Source organism: Triturus cristatus, chromosome 10 (assembly GCF_964204655.1).
Source record: "Triturus cristatus chromosome 10, aTriCri1.1, whole genome shotgun sequence".
Taxonomy (NCBI): domain Eukaryota; kingdom Metazoa; phylum Chordata; class Amphibia; order Caudata; family Salamandridae; genus Triturus; species Triturus cristatus.
In genome coordinates, this window is record NC_140593.1 from 1,126,529,286 (window position 1) to 1,126,551,674 (window position 22,389).

Genomic DNA, 22,389 nt, shown 5'->3' on the forward strand with positions numbered 1-22,389 from the left:
TATATTCGAAAGCTTCATAATCTTTGTTATAACTTGCTTTTGGATAAGCGTTTCCGTCAATAGACGATAAATTTGCTTATTTCTTATCAGTGAATGTACTTTTATGTTATTGTTTTCAATAGAACACAGGGGATCTGTGACCATTTCAAAATGGACGCTACATTTATTGGCATAAAGATAAACAAAGGACAACAACGTGGCCATAACTGTTCATTTGATGTAACGATGACAGCCAGCTTGGTACGTGTAGTTTTATTACGATGTGTATACAAAGCACAGAAACAAGATGGAAACTACTTTTCTTTTGGCATTCATTTCTATTATTTTCATCTTTTCAATAGTACGATATTTTTTTTAATGTTTATTAAAGAAACAATTTGACTTTGATATTTTTTACCTGATTTTATTATGCGTGGATATAGAAATTTGCATTTTCAAATCTAGTATTTGCAACTATATTTGTTTTCAGAAATGTGATCATTATAATTGTGTCTTTGTTAGCTCTGGTGAATTGGAGGCAGAGATACCCCACTCGAAGATGGCGGACGATCGCAGCGTCCCCGGCGCATGCGCAGCGCTTCGGTGTTACCCTTGCTGTGAAGGGGAGCGGAGGTCGGCACTGCAGCGGCCCTGACAGACAGTGCATAGAAGATGCCAGACAAGTTGGATAAAGATGTGTACAAGGAGCCGCCTCCTCGCACCCCGGACATCAAGCCGGAGACGTCGCTGCCGAACCCCACGCTGCTGCTGGTCGGGGCCTATCAGTATGCTGTGGATGTCCCAGTGACATTTTTCAGGGGTAGGAGCTGATGGAACCCGACCATTCAGAGCAGACTGCACACATAGTGAATCCCAAACTACCACCAAACATTATTGGCATGTCGCTGTACCCACTGTCAGACACCCCTACCTCCCCCCCCCCCCCCCCCCTCCTTGATGCATATGACCTAATTCATCGATACATATAGCGTAACCTCAATAACATATTACCGAACCGCATTATTTGCCCTCCCTCCCCTATTGCTGTTTTGGTCTCTTGTAAGTATAGGCCCTCTTCACATCGCCTCAGTACCTCCTCCAAACATGCTTCAGTGTCTGCCCGTGAAACTGTAAGATGTTAGTCTTAATATCTCAAGGTCAGATCACGTGTTCTCGGAATCATTCGCATTTTCTCCCTCCGTTGTCTGGATATTATTGCTGCTACTCAACAATATCCAGGTATAAAAGAATGTGGGTGGCACCCAGAACATAGCATCGAACCTCGAGACCTCTAGATGAGTTCACAAATGTACCGCCTTTCTAACCATTCATAACTTTTTCATATTAAGTACACGTCAAGAGCAGGTGTTTTACCATTGTCATTTGTGTAAAATAACGTTTTTGGTGGAAGGGTTGAAACCACCTCCTCTCCTTAGGCTGGCTAGTAAACTTCTTGTCAGGAAAACTTAAGTGGTTCAAGGTATGTACATTGCCAAACTACTACGCCTCAGAACTTTTGATTGGAACAGTTCTCACAAATGGCACATAGTGAAAGAAAACGCAGTGGCCAACGTTTGAATATGCCCACATTGCCTCTTCCTCTAGTTTTAGAGCATTTCGGTTCTTCCCATTGGTTGACTTTCCCTCACCGACTCTCTTTGGACCTCATACCAACATCGATTGGCCTCCTCCTATTAAACCTCATCCAAAGCCTATTTTTAGATAATGTCCCCCACTCTGCCTATAACCAGGGGCACAGGAATTATGTGTCTGCAGTGTACCAAATTGTATGGCAGAGTTGACTATTGTGTCAAGAAAAGTAAAATCATGTGGTCTAAGGCAGCACATCTTGTAGCAGTATTATGCCACTATTTTGCCATTTTACGCATGAGTAACACTGGGGAGAGGGTTCATCTCTTTATCAGTTTAACACTTAAAACAATGAACACCTGAAAGGTGACCTACCACTGCACAGCCATGGGCATGACACTGCGCTACAGCGAGTAAAATGATTGATTATTTGTTAATGTCAGGAAATTGATAATTTATGAAAAACGCATCAGCTGCAGAATCTTATAATTCCAGTGGCCCTGTCGGCATACTTTTCAGTGGGACCCACACCCCTCACTCTCTGAATGCACTGCAATTCATAATTTCATGACCTCCCCAACAAGCCCTATTCTCTTTTGCCCCAAAATTCTTTGACTGAATCCCTCCCAATTCAGTACAATTCTGCCATTGTTAGAGAATTTTACTAGATCAGGCTTTGGAATCACAATAATATGTTATGTTTTTATATTACTTGTACAGGGTGTAGCAAATTAAATGTAATTTATATTATTGACGTTTGAAGGATAAGTGGTCCCTGCGAGCATTAACCTGTTAGCATACAGAGTGAATTCTGAAGTTGGGAAGTTATGTTCTCATCGACCTTTTGTGAATTGGTGCACTTTTGTCCTCAGGTTTGTCCCTCCAAATTGAATTCTGTTGTTTTCCTTCTATGCATGGTTTACTATCAATAGACTTCAGATGCTCTTAAACTTTACATGCCCTATGCAGAATGCCTTTTCATTTTAGCATAGGTATTTGCCGAGAAGTGTTGATTCTAGGTAGTCATTAATTTGCAACAGCAGTCACAGGCTGATAGGCAAGATCCTGTCTGCTGCGTTTTTGTAGATTGCTGCTGACATCTCTTTACATTGGGTCAGCTAAATCATCAGCGGTGGTCCTGTAATATTTCCTTTACATTTGTGCCCATACAAAACAGCACTTTGGCATGGAAACTTGCTTTTCTGGTTTACCTAATTAGATTTGACTAGTCTTCTATGCGATAATTCACTTACTTATGCAAAAAAGCCTACTTTGTTAGGAGCTAGAGTTAGTGAAGGTTAGGGACAGGAAAATGGAAGGATTGGATGGTTCCGGGAGGGGGTGATTGCAGACTTGATGCATTTTTCGTACCCCACCCCCCAAATATTTTCAGTGCTTTGACCCCCCCCCCCCGAAATCACATGGATATGTGGCCCTAAAATGTTAGGACTAAGCGTTATTATAGTGTGAAATGGGGCATTGAACACACCCTCTTTTTTGTCATTATAGGGGACACAGAAAAAAATAGTGCATGTGCAAAGCTCCCTGCAATTTTAATTTGGAAGATTGGCTGTTTGTAGACAACCCCTTTGGGTGAGGTTTGAGATTAACAATACCACTCTTGGAAATCTATGAAAGTCATAGAAAGTTAAAGGGTCCATGGCGTATGCCTGGACCCTTTGTGATCAAGGGCACATAGTGTGGGATCCCAGCAGGAGTAGGTATAAGCACACTTCTGGGATTTATAACTGTTTTCTGAATCAAGTCCCTTGTTAACAGAATACCTTGCATTTATATGATATGGAAAAACCCACACATGTATCCAATCCTGAAGTTCTTATAGCTGCCTACTCAAAACTAAGATTCCCTAATTTGGTTTGAACAGTATCCAATTTACATTTGCTCTGATCTAACCCCAAGGGGTCTCTGAAATGAAGAATTGGCAACTCAGCAGCGCAATTTGATCAACAAGGGAATACATTGTGTATAACAGGGAGGCCTTTAGTTCAAACATAACTTCAGATTATTTGCTGATAGTATCATGTATGTTATCCTGGATTCTACCTTCTATGCTATCTGGTAGCATCATGGAAAGTGCTGTGCATAGTCTTAGTATAGTCTTCTGTTTTTCCAAGTGATCTCTTCTTCATGTCTAACAGTTGGTGGTAGTGCAAACTGCACTGGGAATTCTGGTATTTGGTCTTTATGTATGCATACCAGGTGATCAGAAGTTCTGGCAAGCTTCTTCTGATTTATATTTGATATAGTTCCTTCTGTGTGCTTCATATGGATTGATACGGAAATCAGTTGCTTAATGCAGAAGGCTTCTACAAAAAGGGTTGCATAATTTCTCATTAAACATTGACCGATTTGTAGAAATGGTCTGTGTTAGTGATAGAGATCAGGGTACCTAAAATAAACCCACTACCACGGATAGAGTAATTTCACAGTTACACGCACATACATTCCTCATACGCTAGGGCCCATTTCACTAACATACGCTCAAATACTCTACCAGCATAAGACCTGTGGGAAGAAAACCCTGCATCTATATCTAGGACGATAGGATCTAATTATAGTGGTTATCCTTAATCATACTCTATACAATCTATACAACAATAATCAAAATGTACTCAATAATTGACAAGAAAGAATATTCAACACCATGTTTAAAAGTTATATTGCTTTATCTAAAATTAGTCAATGTAAATCAATCAGAATAAATCATTTCTCATAGTTACCTATTCTAACTAAGTGTCAGAACGGGTCAGGACCAGTCTCTCGGTAAGTCTCTCAGGACAGAGTCCTCAGCATCGAACCTCGGCAACGCGTGAAGGTGGCCAAAAGAGTGGGGAGAGCCCTCCCTAAACTAACAGTTTTTATAGTGAAAAATACAATAGAAACACACATAAAGTTGGCTGAATAAACTGTATCACTGAGCAGAACGAGAAGGAAGAAATGTAACTTTGCTACATCTGGAAATCTCCGCTCAGGAAAAGTCACAAGACGTAAACTACGGAACAGGAACCAAGGAAATAAAACATGTAACATATTTAATCCGATTTCTCCTCGGCCATCGAGCCACAGTTCAGAGTTTCCCTCTAAGGCTCCTTTGTCCTTTGAGAAAGCCAAGGACACTTTCACTTTTCTTGGAGAACACCCAAAGCTGCTGCCGTCCTCATGGAAAATTTCATAGAAGGACCATGGTCAGTCGTCTTCGACCTTTTTCCAGCAGGGGTCTCTCTTGTCACGTCTTTCACATATTCACTCGAGACCAGGCTCTCAAAATTAGCCATCATGGATTAGGCCTCCATAGGCCACAATAGACCATCTCAATTAAAAGAAATAAAAACAACGTTACTACAGCATAATGATTAAACAGTGTAAACCCCACTAATACCCTTATGTGTATGCATTTATCTAGCTTTGCGACATAAAAAGCATTAATTCAGACAGCGTTTTGTGCTCAAAATAAATAGCACACAGCAACGTTTAAACATGAAAACTTGCACGTTATTGTAAATACAAGAACAGCACAAATAAGCTAACCCTCATGTAACTTTCTCTTATGTTAGGACAAACGGGTTGATTAGTAAAACATACTTGCACAAGACAAATAATTAATTGTTAATTATTAATAAATTAATAAAACGCATAGACATGCCAGAGCTTCAAAAGCCTAGCACACAGCAACGTTTAAACATGAAAACTTGCACGTTATTGTAAATACAAGAACAGCACAAATAAGCTAACCCTCATGTAACTTTCTCTTATGTTAGGACAAACGGGTTGATTAGTAAAACATACTTGCACAAGACAAATAATTAATTGTTAATTATTAATAAATTAATAAAACGCATAGACATGCCAGAGCTTCAAAAGCCCCAGAATTTTCTAAAAGAAAACTCTGCTCCAGCAATCCCCCCTTTGGTGATTTTATCACCAAATAAACCCAAAAAAAAAATTAGTGAAAATTTAGTCCCATTTTAGGAAATCAGAAATGTCTCTTCCCTTTAGACAACATTAAACACTAGTCACTCTTTCATCATCTCTCTTTGTCTCTAAATAAACACTCTCCCTCAATTCTTCTAGTTCAATCTCTTCTGGTTCTCTTTTTGAAATTTTCGAATTCTTGTTTTTCTTTTCATTTTTCAATTTCTCTTTCCCTCTCCTGTTTTTACAACACACACACACCAATCTTAGTATCAGTAAAGCAACAATTATACAAGACAAAGGAAACAATATTCTACCTATTATAGTACTACCTATTTTTGCCATAAAATCCTTAACAGCTATCATCTTATTAGCTATTTTAGTCCATAAACTCCCAGTTTCAAGTGGTACTAATTCTTCATGCAAATCAGTAATATTTTTGATATAGACCTTCAGGTCTTTACTTTCGTCGGGAATGTAAGTGCAACAATGTTGAACTTTCAAAATTCCACAGACTCCACCCTCCTTAGCCAAAAGAATATCAAGGGCAAGTTGATTCTGCATAGACATGGCACGTACGGCACTTAACTCCGTATTCACCAAAAGAAACCCTCCTGCGGTATTTGTCGATAAGCGATCAACCACTGTGGACAGTTTCCGAATTCCATAAGCATTTAAAGAAATTCCCACTGCTGGAATCAAAACCCCAAAAATATCACCCACAATTTCAGACCAAGTTTCTCTCTTAAAACGTGTTAATAAATTAATGTCTTCTACATCTTTTATTTTATCTGTATGAAAAATCTTAGGAAAAACCAGGCCCACATAACATGTGCCATACCAATGGTCAGGCAACTTGTAATAAGCCTTGTTCCCACAAACATAGTACACTCCTGGAAAAATTGTATCTTCTCCACCTCTGAAACCCCAACCTGTTGCAATGAAGTATGTATCATGGCACTCACTAATTCCCACAAAATATGTATCATATTGGGATTTCCTTCTGGTAATGCATAGTTTACCCTTCTGCGGTGCATCTAGAGCCAAAGTTGGACTAGCCCCATTCCTCAATTCTTTTCCCATCTCAATGTCCCAAATTGTCTCACTCACTTCATATTTTCCCCCTTTGTTCAATCTCCTTTCCTCTACCATATCCAGGAAAGCTCTCTCCTCTTCTTTCAAATTGCAAGTTAAATTATTCTTAAAAATATAATCTAATGTTAGTCCTTTTTCTTCAATAAAAATCTCACCAAAAGTGTTAGCTTCTTTAGCTGGATTCAGCTCTTTGTTCATTGGCAAGTGCCCAAAAATACTATCTCTGTTAGACATCTTATAATCTATTTTCCCTAACAAATAAAAAACACTACTTAAAATACTACAAGAAATACCATATGTAGCAGGCAAATGGTGATAAGTAACACCCTCTGAGACGGATGCAGGTAATTGCATGCAGACATAGCAATCCCTCACTTCCATCGTCTTCACATATTCATATAACAGTTTAGAAAAAACATTACTAGAAAAATTATTAATTGACCTATCTTTGTGTATGTAACTACTACTTCTAATTGGAACTGCTTTTTGTGAATTCTTTTCTATATTAGTCCTGTTTTCTGTATCCATTCCAAATTCTACTCTAAAAGTAACTAATAAAATTAAAACACCCCATAGAAGCATTAATAATCCAGTACAATAGCAGCACATTTTGCACCACCTCTTAAAGAAGGCACATCTATTTCTATTATCCTCTGTTAGCCATTTTAGTTTAACCTCTACTACTCCACTACTGTTTGGACCTCTTCAATTCTCCAACAATTCTTCAGCTTTCAGTTTATCCAAATGATCTCCTCGTTCACTTGATCCAAGTGAATCCTTCTTTCACTCAGTTTGGATACTTGTCATTCTTCACTTCAATTTCTTCAACATCAAATTGTATCAGATCTCCAACATCGGAATCCTCAGTACTCGACTCCTCTCCAATGTCAGTCAAGAGTACTTTCAGAATTTCACCAGTATCTTCCTCAACCACTTTTCTCAAGACCACTTCCGGATTATCTCGAGTCACTGTTTCTTCTTTTCCTTCTTCAGACAGTGTCACATAAGACCATTCCGGTGATCTGTACTTTTGGTTGGGTTTTTTAACTCTTCTTATTTCCACTGGTTCTTCTGATTTCTTTGATTCTTTTTCCTCAGCTTTCGAAGTTTGGCTTGATACTTCATTCACTTGTTCAGCTTTTGATGAATTTGCCCTTATTACTCTGTATCTCACCCTTTTCACTCGGTTGTTAGGCCAACGGTCTCCTTTCACAACCTTTTTCGGCCTCAATTCTTTAACACTCTTCTCTCCAATCGAAGTTCTCTTTCTCAGAACTCGACCTTCTGTTTGTTCATCTTCATCATCTGTTTCAAGTGCCTCTTGTTTCCGTTTCCCAGTAGCTTTTCTTTTCTCCACAGATTTTTTCACCACTGTTTGAGACTTCCCTACTTCTGTCCCTCCTCGGGTCTCCGACACGCAATCTTCTTGCTGTCTACTTGTCCCTTCACCTAGCTCCTCATCAATGCTCCCTACACCTCCTCGGGGGTCTTCCGCAATCTGTCCCTCTCTATCTTCTTCTGACCCTGTTTCTTCAAAAATAATCTCAAGTGGTTCTTCAATCTCCTCCTCCTCTGATTCAGGAGTGGGTTCTGTGTGTTTTCTCTTTTCTTTTCTTTTACTCCCACTGCTACTTGAAACTTCAGGCTCTGTAACAGAATTCGATTTTCCCTCTGATACTCGCAGTGAATCTCTTGAAGCTCTCTCTGCTTCTTTTCTCACTGATTCCGTATCTTCAGGATCTTCACCATCACTGGAATCTGACTCTTCATAATACTCTTCACCAGTTCCCTCTCTCGGGCTTGGAACTCTCAGAGTATGACTTGCATGTACCCAGTGTTTCACTCCAGCACACTTTACTGCAGTCGTTGTAGTCAGAATGACTTGTCTTGGCCTTCCCCACCTTGGAATCAAGCAATTTCTTCTCCTGTGAACTTTTATCCTCACCCAATCTCCTGGACTCAGATCATGGGCTTGCTTCTTCTCAAGTGTGGTAGCTTCTTCTCCAATCTGGTGAAACACAGAATGAACTGCGTCAGCCAGGCCTTTACAGTAATCCAAAATCATGTCATCAGTGATTGACACCAACTTATTCACAGGCACGAATGCATGGCGCATAGCACGTCCCATGATTATTTCATGCGGGCTCAAACCAGTAGTTCTATCTGGAGTAGATCTCATTGTCATCAGGACAAGAGGTAACACATCTGGCCATTTCATGCCAGTGGCTAAACACATCTTTCCAATTCTATTCTTGATTGTGCCATTGATCTGCTCAACCACACCAGAAGCCTCTGGTCGGTATGCACAATGTAGCTTCTGCTGTATTTTTAATGCTTCACAAATTAAACCAATGAGTTCATTCTGAAAGTGTCTACCTCTGTCAGACTCAACTGTAACTGGAAACCCGTACCTAGGAATCAATTCCCTTAACAGTAATTTTGCCACTGTTAATCCATCATTTCTTCTAGTCGGGTAAGCTTCCACCCACCTTGAAAACAAACAGACTACCACTAGAACATACCTTAGTCTGTTCACTTGGGGCATTTCAATGAAATCAATCTGCATTCTCGTAAAAGGACCTCCTTCTCTGCCTATTGTTCCCAAACTCACCACTGTCTTTTTCCCAGTGTTAAATTGCTGACAAATTAAACACCTTTGACAGATGCTCTCCGCAATTGTCCTAAACTTTGCATTGTACCAGGTTTGCTTAAAGGACCTTACCATCGCGTCCCTCCCCAGATGTCCCTGGCCATGATACATCCTTGCCATTGATGACAAAATTGAGTTTGGCATTACTGGTCTGCCATCTCTGTAGACCCAAACATGGTCTGTTTCCCTTGGAGCACAACCTGCTTTAACCCAATCTTGTTTCTCTTCCTCTCCTGCCTCATCTTGTAACTGCTTTACTTCATCCCACGTTTCTAGGACATTAGTAAACATCACAGAAAGGAAAGACATTTCTTCCATCCTATCCCTGTTAATCGATTGGTTTGTTTTGGCGCAATACTGCGCCACATCGTTGGCATACCTGTTACCAACAGTGATAAAATCATCCCCTGAACCATGTGCGGCACATTTTACAACCGCTAACTCCTTAGGCAGCTGTATCGCCTCAAGCAATTTTCCAATCAACTCAGCATTCTTTATCGGAGTTCCACCCGATGTCAAGAAACCTCTTTGTAGCCACAGTTGGCCAAAGTCATGCACCACTCCAAATCCATACTGACTATCAGTCAACACGGTTGTTCTCAAGTCTTTCCCAATCTCACAAGCTTTTGTCAATGCCACTAGTTCAGCAACTTGCGCAGATCTCACTCCTTTCAATGGTGATGCTTCCATGACTTCTGAAACTTTGCACACTGCATATGCTGCACATAGCACACCATCATCATTCCTTAAGCACGATCCATCCACAAACAACACATGATCATTCTCAGGTAAGGGAATATCCCTTATGTCTGGTCTCGGTTTTGTACAGTACTCAAGCACATCCAAACAATCATGATCATCTTCCATCTTTATACCCACATTTTCAATATCCGGCAAGAGTGTCGCTGGATTCACATTCACACATCTCTCAAGAGTCACATTTGATGCTCCCAGAATCACTTTTTCGTATTTAGTCAGCCGACTATGTGACATATGCTGAGTTCTGCTTCTTGTCAAAAGAATTGCCACATTGTGAGGTACGAATACCCTTACAGGATACCCCATTATGATCCCCTCACTCTGTTCCAGGCTTCTGCATGTTGCAGCTACAGTTTTTAGACAACCTGGTAACCCCACGGCTACAGTGTCAAGTGTCGATGAGAAGTATGCAATAGGCCTTCTCAATTGCCCATGTTTCTGGATTAACACTGAAAGTGCACATCCATTTCTTTCACTGCAATACAGTTCAAACTCTTTTTCATAGTCGGGCATACCCAAAGCTGGAGCCTCACACATTTTAGTTTTGAGCTCTTCAAATGCTGCCAATTGTTCTGCATCCAGATCTAACGGATCTGCTATTTCACTTTTCGTCAGCTTAATCAATGGCTTTGCTATCAGGGAAAAGTTAATTATCCACTGACGACAATATCCCACCATACCCAGGAACATTTTCACTTCTCTCTGGGTTTTTGGAGCTTTCATTTCTCTGATTATTCTGATCCTGTCAGTAGTCACTTTTCTCAGACCTTTTTCAATATTATGTCCAAGATAATGCACCTCTTTCTTGCAAAATTGCAATTTGGCTGGAGATACCTTTAACCCTCCATCTGCCAGATGATTCAGTAAAGCTATGGTATCCACTTCACAAGCTTCACGTGTCTTTGATGCCACAAGTAGGTCATCAATATATTGTACTAGCACTGAGCTCTCAGGCATGATCAGACTTTCCAACGATTTCTTCAATAACTGATTGAATATCGAAGGACTCTCCGTATACCCCTGTGGGATACGACACCATGCTAAAATACGCTGGCCAAACCTAAATGCAAAAATCGGCTGGCTATCATGATGCAATGGAATTGAAAAGAACGCATGACACAAATCAATCACTGTATACCACTCAGCATCATGTGGAATTTGATACAGAATCACTGATGGATTTGGCACAATGGGACAACATGCCACCACAATTTGATTAACTTTTCTCAGATCCTGTACGATCCTAAATTTGCCATTGGGCTTTTTCAGTCCCATTATCGGTGAATTACACGGACTACTCAATAGTTCTCTTAGGACTCCTTGCTGAATCATTTTCTCAATTATAGGAGTTATCCCTTCAATTATTTCTGGTGTCATTTTGTACTGAGGAATGTTAGGATATGTAATTCCCTCTTTCACTGCAATTTTCACTGGATCTACATTATTCATCAATCCCACATCCTCTCCTGTAAAATCCCAAACTACTCTTTTCACTGTGTCTCTCAGCACTTGAGGCAAATCCTCCGGATTGAATACTGGAAATGCACCAATTAACTCATTTTCTCTATTTTCTAGAGTCATTCGATAGAAAACATCATCATCTGGTGTCTCAAAAGCTATTCCATCTGGTGTACAAAAGATTGTGCAGTTCATCTTACACAATAAGTCCCTACCTAACAGGTTCACTGGACTCGTGTCACAGACAATAAATCTGTGCATGTCTGAAAATTTCCCTATCTGTACTCTTACTGGTTCAGTAAGACGTGTTCTAATTTGGGTATTGGCTACACCAACTACTTGGATTGCTTCATCCGAGAGAGGAAGATTTCTAACATCTGTTGACCTGACAGTTGATCTTGTCGCACCTGTGTCTACCAAAAAACTAACACTCTCCTCATTTATTTTCCCATCCACAAATGGTCCTGCCTGGTCTATTTCTAGAGTTGCACCAAGTATGCACTCTTCTTCCTCTCCTCGGCACCGTCAATAATCACCTTCGGACTCACTCCCTTCACTCTTTAACAAGTACTGTTGTACTTTGTTAGTACGTCTCGGTTTGTTTACCTGCTCATCATTGAAGAATCCCGAGTCCTGATTGTACTTTTGTACCCCTCTATTCTGCGGTAAGGGCGGTTTTGGCTCTTGACTCTGCTGTCTCACAACTTTCTGCTGTTGTTGCTGCTGGTTATTCCCATCATTCTGCACCTGTTGATTTAAGGATTTACCCTCATTATTCACTAATGGTGGATTAGGACATTCCGATCTCCAATGTCCCAGCTGGCCACAGTTGTGACACGGGAACTTCTTTTTGGCTTCCTCAAGACTTCCCCTCCCTTTTCCTGCAAATCTCGGTCTATTTCCTCCATTATTTCCTGGATTATTTGCTTGTTCCACTAACTGTGCTTCCTGTCTTTCTGCAACTTTCACTTGTGCCCACATTGCTTTCTCTTTCAGCTTTCTTTGTTTTGCTTCAATTTCATCACTGAAGTATTTTGCATGTCTCAGGATCTCATCTACTTTCTTACTCTGCCAATCCACTGTGTGTTCACAAATTCTCTCACCAATTTCAGGTCTAAGACCATATACAAATCTGTATACAAAGTGACTCAAATCTTTGTCACCCAGGTGTTCATCTCCACTGAATTGTTTAAAAGCCAGTATCAGCCTTTCGTAAAAAGCATGAACTGATTCTTTTGCCTCCTGTTGTGTTCGATCTATCTTAACCCAGTCTGTCTCTTTTGGAGGAACTTTACTCTTCAGGTATACCATCACCTGATCATACTTCCTCATTACTTCTGGATCTGGTGCCCCTGTTCTTGAATCTCTTGGGTACTCCTCAGTAGGCCAACTCACAACTATTTTACACTCAGTCCACAAGTCTGCTGGAACAATTATATCAAACAGACTATTCAGGTCAACCCACAGCACTTTTGACAATTTCACAAACCTATCTACCTGCCTATACCACTCGACGGGCTTTTCTCTCAATCGAGGGAAATCATTCGTAAATGATAAAATATCCTGTCTGGTCCATGGAACATGTACATATCCTCCTCCAGGTATTTCTCTCATGGGATAATTCTCCACTGGTTTCTCTTTTTCTCTCACTGGAAATGCTGAATAAGTTGTTCTATCTTCAGATTCCTCTCTTTTCTTATACCACCTATCCTTCCACTTTTCTACATCACCCCATCTTCGCAGTAATGCCACCATTTCTTTAATCTGTCCTGTTCTACCAGAAGTATTCAAATTCTCAATGTCTTTCTCAGTGAAATCCATCCTGTACGTTTTCTGTAAAGCTTTCACTCTATCAATATCAACTCCTTGCTCATTTGCTATTGCTCTTAGTCTATCATGAGTATTTCTTGCTCTCCATGTTATGCTCTTGCACATAAACATTAATTCACCATCATGATGACTCTTCAGAATTTCTGTTGGAACTGTTCCTGTCACAAGCTCTTCTAATTCTATACGTAACTTAACCACATCAATTACTTGTGAATCCTTGTCCTTTTTCTGAAGAACCTTCATCCAATCATTCAAATCATCAACTGTTATTTCAGCAGTTTTTCTCACTGGAACCACTTTTTTCTGCGGTTCTAAAATCGGCATCCCTGAACAACTAGGTTCACCAACATCCAATAGTTCACTACTTGTATCATGTCTGGTTTGTCTCAGGTCACTTCTCCCTGTTCTTTTATCTGAATCTCCTGAAGGACCAACTGAATTTGTCAAATAATTCCAAACATATGGAATCACCAGTCCATTTTCACCTGTTTTCTGTTTGTCAAACACAGGCATAACCGGACCTATAGTTACAGGCACTGTAACAGCTTCCAGATTTTTCGTTAACTCCCTAATTTTCTCAGTCAGTTCTGTTGTCGTTTTTGCTAATTTTCTGGCATTTTCCTCACTACCTCGATTCTCTCTCTCCCTGAAAGAACTACTACTTCTTGATTCAGGTGTCATTTTTTCCTTCTCAACTGTATCTCTTATCGGAGAAACAACTGGTGTACTCTCATCTGGTTCTGTTCTATATGGAGGTGGTCTCTTGTAAATCATGTCATTTAAGACCTCATCCTCATACTCTCCATATCTTCTCATATCTGACTCAGAAGCTCTTTCTGTCGAAGGAGCAGAAGCTTCAACTGTTCTCATTGGATATAATCCCTCTGACATACTAGCATCTCGCCATCTTTTCATTCGATCATGATGTGTTTCACGATCATGTCTCCTCCCAAACATGTACCTATAATACCCTCCAGACCTTTGCTTTTCCCGGTCATGAACTTCCTCTTCCCATTCCACTAAAGCCTCAAACTGTGTAGGTCTCGGCTTCGGGTCTAGATTTACCATCTTTTCCCGTAAATTTCTCAACACGGCCAAATTAAATGAACCATGTTCTGGAAATGCTAGAACACCATCTTCCTTAGTATACCTAACCCAATTCTGCAACCATATACAGGTATGTAATCCATATTTCGCAGCCATGAAGGATGCAGGTGTTTTCGCTGGAGGTAGCAACTCACCCTCTCTCGTTTTAACCTCTTTATCCTTGCTAAACCATTTCTTAACCTTTCCAAAGAAGGTCTTTTTCTTTTTCTCTTCTTGGTAATACATTTTAGCACTTACTAAAAACTCTCTACTCTCTCCGTATTATAAATATTCAATACGAGTTTCTCAACCAATAGCAGCGCGACTCACACTAACGCACCAATCCTAGCGCGTCTACGTCACTAAACAGCTCTTCCAATCCCTGCGCGACTCACACTAACGCACCAATCCTAGCGCGAACCCTATTCTGATTCACTATCCAATCAGTGCGCGTACCTTCTGACGTCAACAGTCGCTGCAGTCTCTGTCTCCTGTCTCTGTCACTCGTCTACCCCTCCTTTACAAAAAACTCTCAGTAGACTTCGTGTATCAAAACTTCTACAAAATCTATTAGTTACAACATAAAAACATCTCCATTGTCTGCTTCGCTAACCACAGAATAGTAAAAGAGAGTCTATTTCTCAAGAATCAACAACTTTCATACATCGCATAACTGTTTCCTCTAGGACTTATCCAAAGAGTCTTACAATCAATAAATGTATATGCATTCACGCACATTCATACGAGAAAAATATAGTACATGCACACAGAATCCTGCTTCCCGAGAACAGCACAATCTGTCCCTGTACAGAATTATAACTCAACAACTAAGCAGCTTACCTCTGCCCAGTTCCTCAAACAAGCTCAGAGAATACCTATTACTCCTCCCGCAATAAGCTTTAACGGCAATCCTTACGGATCCCTGGGACTTAAGACCAGAGTTTCATAGATAACCTTCACTATCATACACACTCCTTATATACCAGAAATATCTAATAGTAACATACGACGATGTCACTGATTCCGAACCCAGACAATGTGAACGCGCAACTTCTATTGTCACACGTAATTCCTTACAATCCCGTCTTTCCCGAGAGCAGCATATACACCTTCCTCTGCCCTACTACGGAACTGCTACAACAGCTTCCAAGTTCCAGAAGCACTACATATAACTCAACATTACGACTCCAACATATAGTATTAGTACATATACCAACAACATCAAAATAAATCAATAATCAATAAGCCAATATACAAGCAATCTTATCTTATCAGATCAAGACAACCATCTATAACCATCCTCTGCTACCAGAGAAATTGATAGAGATCAGGGTACCTAAAATAAACCCACTACCACGGATAGAGTAATTTCACAGTTACACGCACATACATTCCTCATACGCTAGGGCCCATTTCACTAACATACGCTCAAATACTCTACCAGCATAAGACCTGTGGGAAGAAAACCCTGCATCTATATCTAGGACGATAGGATCTAATTATAGTGGTTATCCTTAATCATACTCTATACAATCTATACAACAATAATCAAAATGTACTCAATAATTGACAAGAAAGAATATTCAACACCATGTTTAAAAGTTATATTGCTTTATCTAAAATTAGTCAATGTAAATCAATCAGAATAAATCATTTCTCATAGTTACCTATTCTAACTAAGTGTCAGAACGGGTCAGGACCAGTCTCTCGGTAAGTCTCTCAGGACAGAGTCCTCAGCATCGAACCTCGGCAACGCGTGAAGGTGGCCAAAAGAGTGGGGAGAGCCCTCCCTAAACTAACAGTTTTTATAGTGAAAAATACAATAGAAACACACATAAAGTTGGCTGAATAAACTGTATCACTGAGCAGAACGAGAAGGAAGAAATGTAACTTTGCTACATCTGGAAATCTCCGCTCAGGAAAAGTCACAAGACGTAAACTACGGAACAGGAACCAAGGAAATAAAACATGTAACATATTTAATCCGATTTCTCCTCGGCCATCGAGCCACAGTTCAGAGTTTCCCTCTAAGGCTCCTTTGTCCTTTGAGAAAGCCAAGGACACTTTCACTTTTCTTGGAGAACACCCAAAGCTGCTGCCGTCCTCATGGAAAATTTCATAGAAGGACCATGGTCAGTCGTCTTCGACCTTTTTCCAGCAGGGGTCTCTCTTGTCACGTCTTTCACATATTCACTCGAGACCAGGCTCTCAAAATTAGCCATCATGGATTAGCCCTCCATAGGCCACAATAGACCATCTCAATTAAAAGAAATAAAAACAACGTTACTACAGCATAATGATTAAACAGTGTAAACCCCACTAATACCCTTATGTGTATGCATTTATCTAGCTTTGCGACATAAAAAGCATTAATTCAGACAGCGTTTTGTGCTCAAAATAAATAGCACACAGCAACGTTTAAACATGAAAACTTGCACGTTATTGTAAATACAAGAACAGCACAAATAAGCTAACCCTCATGTAACTTTCTCTTATGTTAGGACAAACGGGTTGATTAGTAAAACATACTTGCACAAGACAAATAATTAATTGTTAATTATTAATAAATTAATAAAACGCATAGACATGCCAGAGCTTCAAAAGCCCCAGAATTTTCTAAAAGAAAACTCTGCTCCAGCATTAGCATTCAAGGGGCTTATTGTGCCAGTATTTTACCATTGGTTCACATAAGTGGTAGTGTTTGGTTATATGTAGGTCATGTGGGCACCATGTTTTTGTGGTGTCAAATGATGTAGGCAGTGGTCAAGTATGCTTTTTCCTGAATGTCAGGAGATCAGCTCACTGATGATTTAGTTTTAGTAGGTTCTTTCCTACTCTGACCACTTGCCTCACCCCCCACTCCACATTTGGTGTTTTTTGCTGAATCAATCAATCGATTTATATATTGTGACTAATCACCAAGAGAGTATCCCGGCACTTGCAGGGTGCAATAGGCTGTTTCGAAAAGCCAGGTCTTCAGTGTTCTTCGGTATTCCAGGAGAAATGGGGAGGTACGGAGCTGCAGGGGGAGGTTGCAAACTTTCACTGTGAGGTAGGAGAAGGAGCGTCCTCCGCTCGAGCTTTTGTTGATGCAGGGAGTAGGGGTGAGCGATCAAGATGGCGGACGTAGTTGTCTGGTTGGTTGATTGAAGTGCAGGCTGTGGTAGGTCCTACGTTTTGAGGGCCTTGTATGCGTGGGTAAGTAGTTTGAATTGGCATCTCTTCTGTACTGGGTGCCAGTTGAGTTCCCTGAGGTTAGGGGTGATGTGGGTCCTTCAGGGAGGTTAAGGATGAGTCTGGCTGAGGTGGTCTGGATGGCCTTCAGTCTCTGGAGGAGGTGTGTAGGGATCCTGGAGTGGAGGATGTTGAAGATCTTTTGTAGCTTGCGCAGAGTGAAGAAGCAGGCAGGGGAGACTGCATTGATCTGGGATTTCATTGTCCGCTTGCTATCAAGGATGATGCCTGGTTTCTGGCATGGTCAGAAGGGTAGGGTACTGGTCCTAATTCCGCAGGCCTTCAGGAGCCGTTCCACAGAGTTTTTGCAGAATATCTGTATCTCTGTCTTGTTGGTGTTGAGCTTCAAGCAGTTGTCTCTCATTCAGTTGGCGATGCACTTCATGTACCTGTTGAATCTGGCTCTGGTGGTGGTGGGGTCCTTGAAGAGGGAGAGGATGAGTTGATTTGAAAAAACAGTGAAGATTCAGAATGTTGCACTAGAGAAGGAACTACACAATAATGCCAGGCAAGAGCAATTAGAATGGCCCCCTCTTGTAGCTTAGTGAGCTTACACGTTTCATATACATCAGAGAAACACACCGCTGTAGATAGTGAAAGTATATATACGTGTATGTATGTGTGTGTGTGTGTGTGTGTGTGTGTGTGTGTGTGTGTGTGTATATATATATATATAATCAATTCCGCTTTTCCCTAGTGCATCATCGCACCGAAGACAGGAACACGAACACTTTGCTCTGCTGTTGCCAGGATTTTCTTTATTTCATGTGTACAAAAAGGTGCTGCCTCACCTATATATATGTATGTGTGTGTGTGTATGTATTCAATGAAAAAAAACTAAAGGTTAAAACTTAGGGAAAGTTTATTGATTTGTTTTTTCTTTCTATACAAACCATACTTAAACTACACTAACATTAGAAATTCTAAAGTTATAGTTGCACCTTAATTTTAAAATGTATGCACCACCTTCAAATTACTAGCACTCACACACCTCCATACACAGTGTTGGCAACTCACTTGCCATTAACTGTAACATGCCACTGTACCATGTACACTGGTCTCAGAAATGATGTCATTTGAGAAGTCATAAGTTTTCTTAAAAATGCTATGAAACCATACATGGTATAACTGATGTAATGCCATGGAACCATACATGGTATAACTGATGTAATATGAAAGAGTGTAAGCAGTGCTTCGTAGAGGCATGAGTTATAGTTAATGTCCTGTGACTAGTGATTTGATTGGCACACAGTAGAGTGGAATGGTGTACAGAGGAGTGGTGTACAGTGGAATACTGTAGAGTGGAGTGGTGTACAGGGGTGTGGAACTTATTCAAATATGTACTTGTCCATGGGATAGGTTGCTTCATAAATCTATTGGTCCTGTAAAAGAATTGACATCTCTTTGGTGACACGTAGTGTGGCAAAACATTATGGCAGTAATCTCACTATAAGGGCGCTCTCCAATTATGGCAGGGCTCATACTATAGTATGGGGTGAATACTAGCAATTCCCTTATTTTGCCACCATTCCACAATCTACATGCTGGAGGTAGTGGTAAGCAATAGTTGGAGGATGGAATGCCCTTTTGAATCTGTGCAAACGTACTAACTTGCATATTTTAGGGGTTTTAACCAGCTCTTTTCTAATCTTTTCCCATACTGACAAAGGTTGAAAATTTCCTTGTCAAAACAAGACACACATTGACAAAACCAAAAGGCTGACCACCAATGTCAGACCTGTTAGTTTTGCCAATGCTTAAATATTGTCATGTTTCCCATAATCTTGTTGAAACTGGTTGCACTGATTTTCCATTATAAATATTTTTGGGAAATACTAGCATGCATCAATGCATTTTATTAAATGATGCTTCAGAGAAATGGTACCTAAAATTTCACAATAGTTTAGGAAAAAATGTTCTTCTTAGTTGCATTTTTTTAAATGAACATTTTGTTTTGAAAGCCAAGAATCGTCAATCTTGCTTTCAAACTTCTGCAAATGTTTGCATCTAATCAGAGATCATTTTGGGAGTATTATATGAAGCCTCATATTGTTAAATTTTGCAAACTCGTGTACACATTTTTATACTATAACCATTGTCAGTAGTGCAGTCAGAGCTTATAGCATTTTCTTAGAGTGCTCACCCTAATAATAAAGGTGTTGCATTAATGAACCATCAAGTTCATTAATGCACACAAGTTCAAATGGCATTAACATATGGACACAAATATTACCTTAAATGCGGACAGCTATGTTCCCTAATCCGTAAAGTGGTACTGTAAACTGGCAGACAAAGGGTTTGTGCTGCAGGGGGTTGGGCCTACCTGTTTCAAAGACAAAATAAACATGAAAACGTGTTGTCCTTGACCCCGAACAATATATCCTGGGCTATGGGAATTCCACAGTACTGTTCGGGGAGTGGTGTAGACTATTGTATAAGTGGCATAGAGTGGAGAGGCGTTTACTACAATGGCGTGGAGTGGCGTAGAGTGGAATACCATACAAAGGAATAGCATGGAATGGCGTACAGTTGAGTGGCATACAGTGGAATAGTGTAAACGCAGGTATTGTCAAGTGGAGTGGCGTGAAAGGATGTAAAAGAAATGTCAGAAATATAGATTATGTAGTGTAAAGGGTCCTTTTTACTATTAGATGTAAATTGTTGTTTTTTATTAACTTATAGGCTATGATTCACAAAAGTAAACATACACTTTAGTGTGAGGTAACAATTGTTTGCTATTCACAAAGGTACTTTACGACTAGTATCTTTGTCTGCGGAGTCTCTGCACTTAAAAAGATAGGACAGTCTTATCTTTTTATATGCAGAAACTGTGCAGTTGTACAGAAACTACCATTAAAATGACTTTGTGAATAGCAAACAATGGTAAACTTACAGAAAGGTGTAAGTTTACCATTGTGAATCAGGCCCATAAGACAGAAAAACGTAGTGATATATTTGGCTGTAGTAATTTTGCGGAATACCACGGTACATTCCAATGCAAAAAGAGTATATGATTGGCTATTGATTGTCCTTACAAAAGTAAAAAGCAGCCATACTGTTTAGACCACACTTTGGCTGTGCTCTGGCTTTTTAGTGTAAATATAGTGTCCTACTGTTTTATAAATGTTTTATAAATCTATAGGAAGGCATGAGTTTCTATAAGTGTGTAAAGGTAAGTAAAAGTTGTTTTATCACTTTATATATTTTGCAAAAAGTTTTTGGAGTACTGTGGTGCTACCATATTGTTTAAACCGCACCTAGTCTCCGTTCTGTGTTTTAATGGTGCGTTTTTTTGTTTTTTATTTTTTTAAGTACACTGTATTATACTACTATATTCCCCCTTACAAACCCAGAATGCAGCCTAAGTATGATGTAAGCAATATTTTGACCTTCCGACATTAACAGTGCAAAGCGTACTTCACAACATGCTTAGTGTGTGTTCTGGTTTGTAAATCGAACTGTACTTATGGTGGTTTGACATTTTTTGATATCTTTCATTTTTTTAAAACATTTAAAGTAGAGTGTAGTACACTATATTTTACCTTAAAACACAGACTAAGGGCCCGATTACGGTGAGGTCGGAGGCTTTCTGAGCCTCATTGCAGTTTCATTTCTGACGCATTACAATGCAGGTGGTCAAAACTGAAACCGGCCGGTAATTCCATCTGGAATCCGACTGGCTCAAGGAGCCCGTCGGCCAGTCTGAGACTGGCACGTAATCCCAGTGGACGGTGTTTCCTCTGCTGGGATTAAGATTCTCTATTTCCGACAGGCTTTCCATTCCGGACTTTCCAACATCGTAAGCCTGTCGGAAAGCGAGTTTGGGGGCTCTAGCAGGGCCACCTTCTCCCTGCGGCCTCTGGTAGGGGGCCCCTATGGTGCCCCCATGGTGCCCCCCTGTTAATCCCGGCATCATGTGGCAGGCACGTTGAGGTGCCTGCCACACAGTGCAGGGATTAATAGAATCTCCCATTTCTCTATGAGAGCTTGTGCTACAGCTGCAACACAAGCTCCGATAGAGAAATTGGAGTATGTGACTGCACCTTGTGTGGTTGCATTGTACTTGTGGTGTCGGAGGTGCGGAGGTCGGGCGGGGCAGAGGTCGCGATGGTGTCGGTCGGAGGCAACTCCAACCAACATCGTAATCGGGCCCTTAATGTAAATTGACGAAAAATCTTACATGTAAACAATTAAAAACAGTACTGAAATGCACAATATGTCCCTTTAAATATAATGCAGTTTTTTTCAAATTTTTGTATATATGTAATAGTTTTTATTTTAAGTAGGACGTTAGTTTCTAGGTAGTGCTGCGGTACTCTGCAACTTAAAAAAAATCCTTAATTACACTGTATTTGTGAATTGTAGTATAGTGTAATTCTAATTTTGGGAATGTATTTTATTTTTTAAAGTACTGCGGTACTTCCTATGTTGCACCGCAGATCTCCGTATGTTTTTTTTTTTTATGTATAGAAACATTAATATTTTTCCCTAACTATTGCCAATTTAATAAAGTGGTACTAGGTAGGGAAAAAATATAAAGCCTACTGTTGCTTGTATACAAGCCCTAACCAAGATCACAGCCAAAGTGTGGAGAAAACAACATGGCTGCCTTTTACTCTTGTACTAGCAACCATTAGCTGATTATCTAGTGCCTTGTCATCATAAGGTACAGCAAAATTATCGCCGTATACCACAGCCTGAGATATCACTAAGTTTAAGTTCCTTATAGGTCCCAAACAGCTGAACATATTTTAAGGAAATTCCAAAAAGGATCC

General features: G+C 40.2%; 1 protein-coding gene across 1 annotated transcript in view; it reads left to right on the plus strand.

The window, feature by feature from the left end:
• Positions 1–558: 558 nt before the first annotated feature.
• The window catches only part of NDUFB10 (NADH:ubiquinone oxidoreductase subunit B10), a 42,381-nt gene continuing 20,550 nt past the window's right edge, over positions 559–22,389 (plus strand). Inside the window, exon 1 of the mRNA XM_085629374.1 lies at positions 559–799. Coding sequence (XP_085485500.1) covers positions 652–799 — 148 coding nt within the window. The 5' untranslated portion in view covers positions 559–651. The remainder of the gene's footprint in view (positions 800–22,389) is intronic.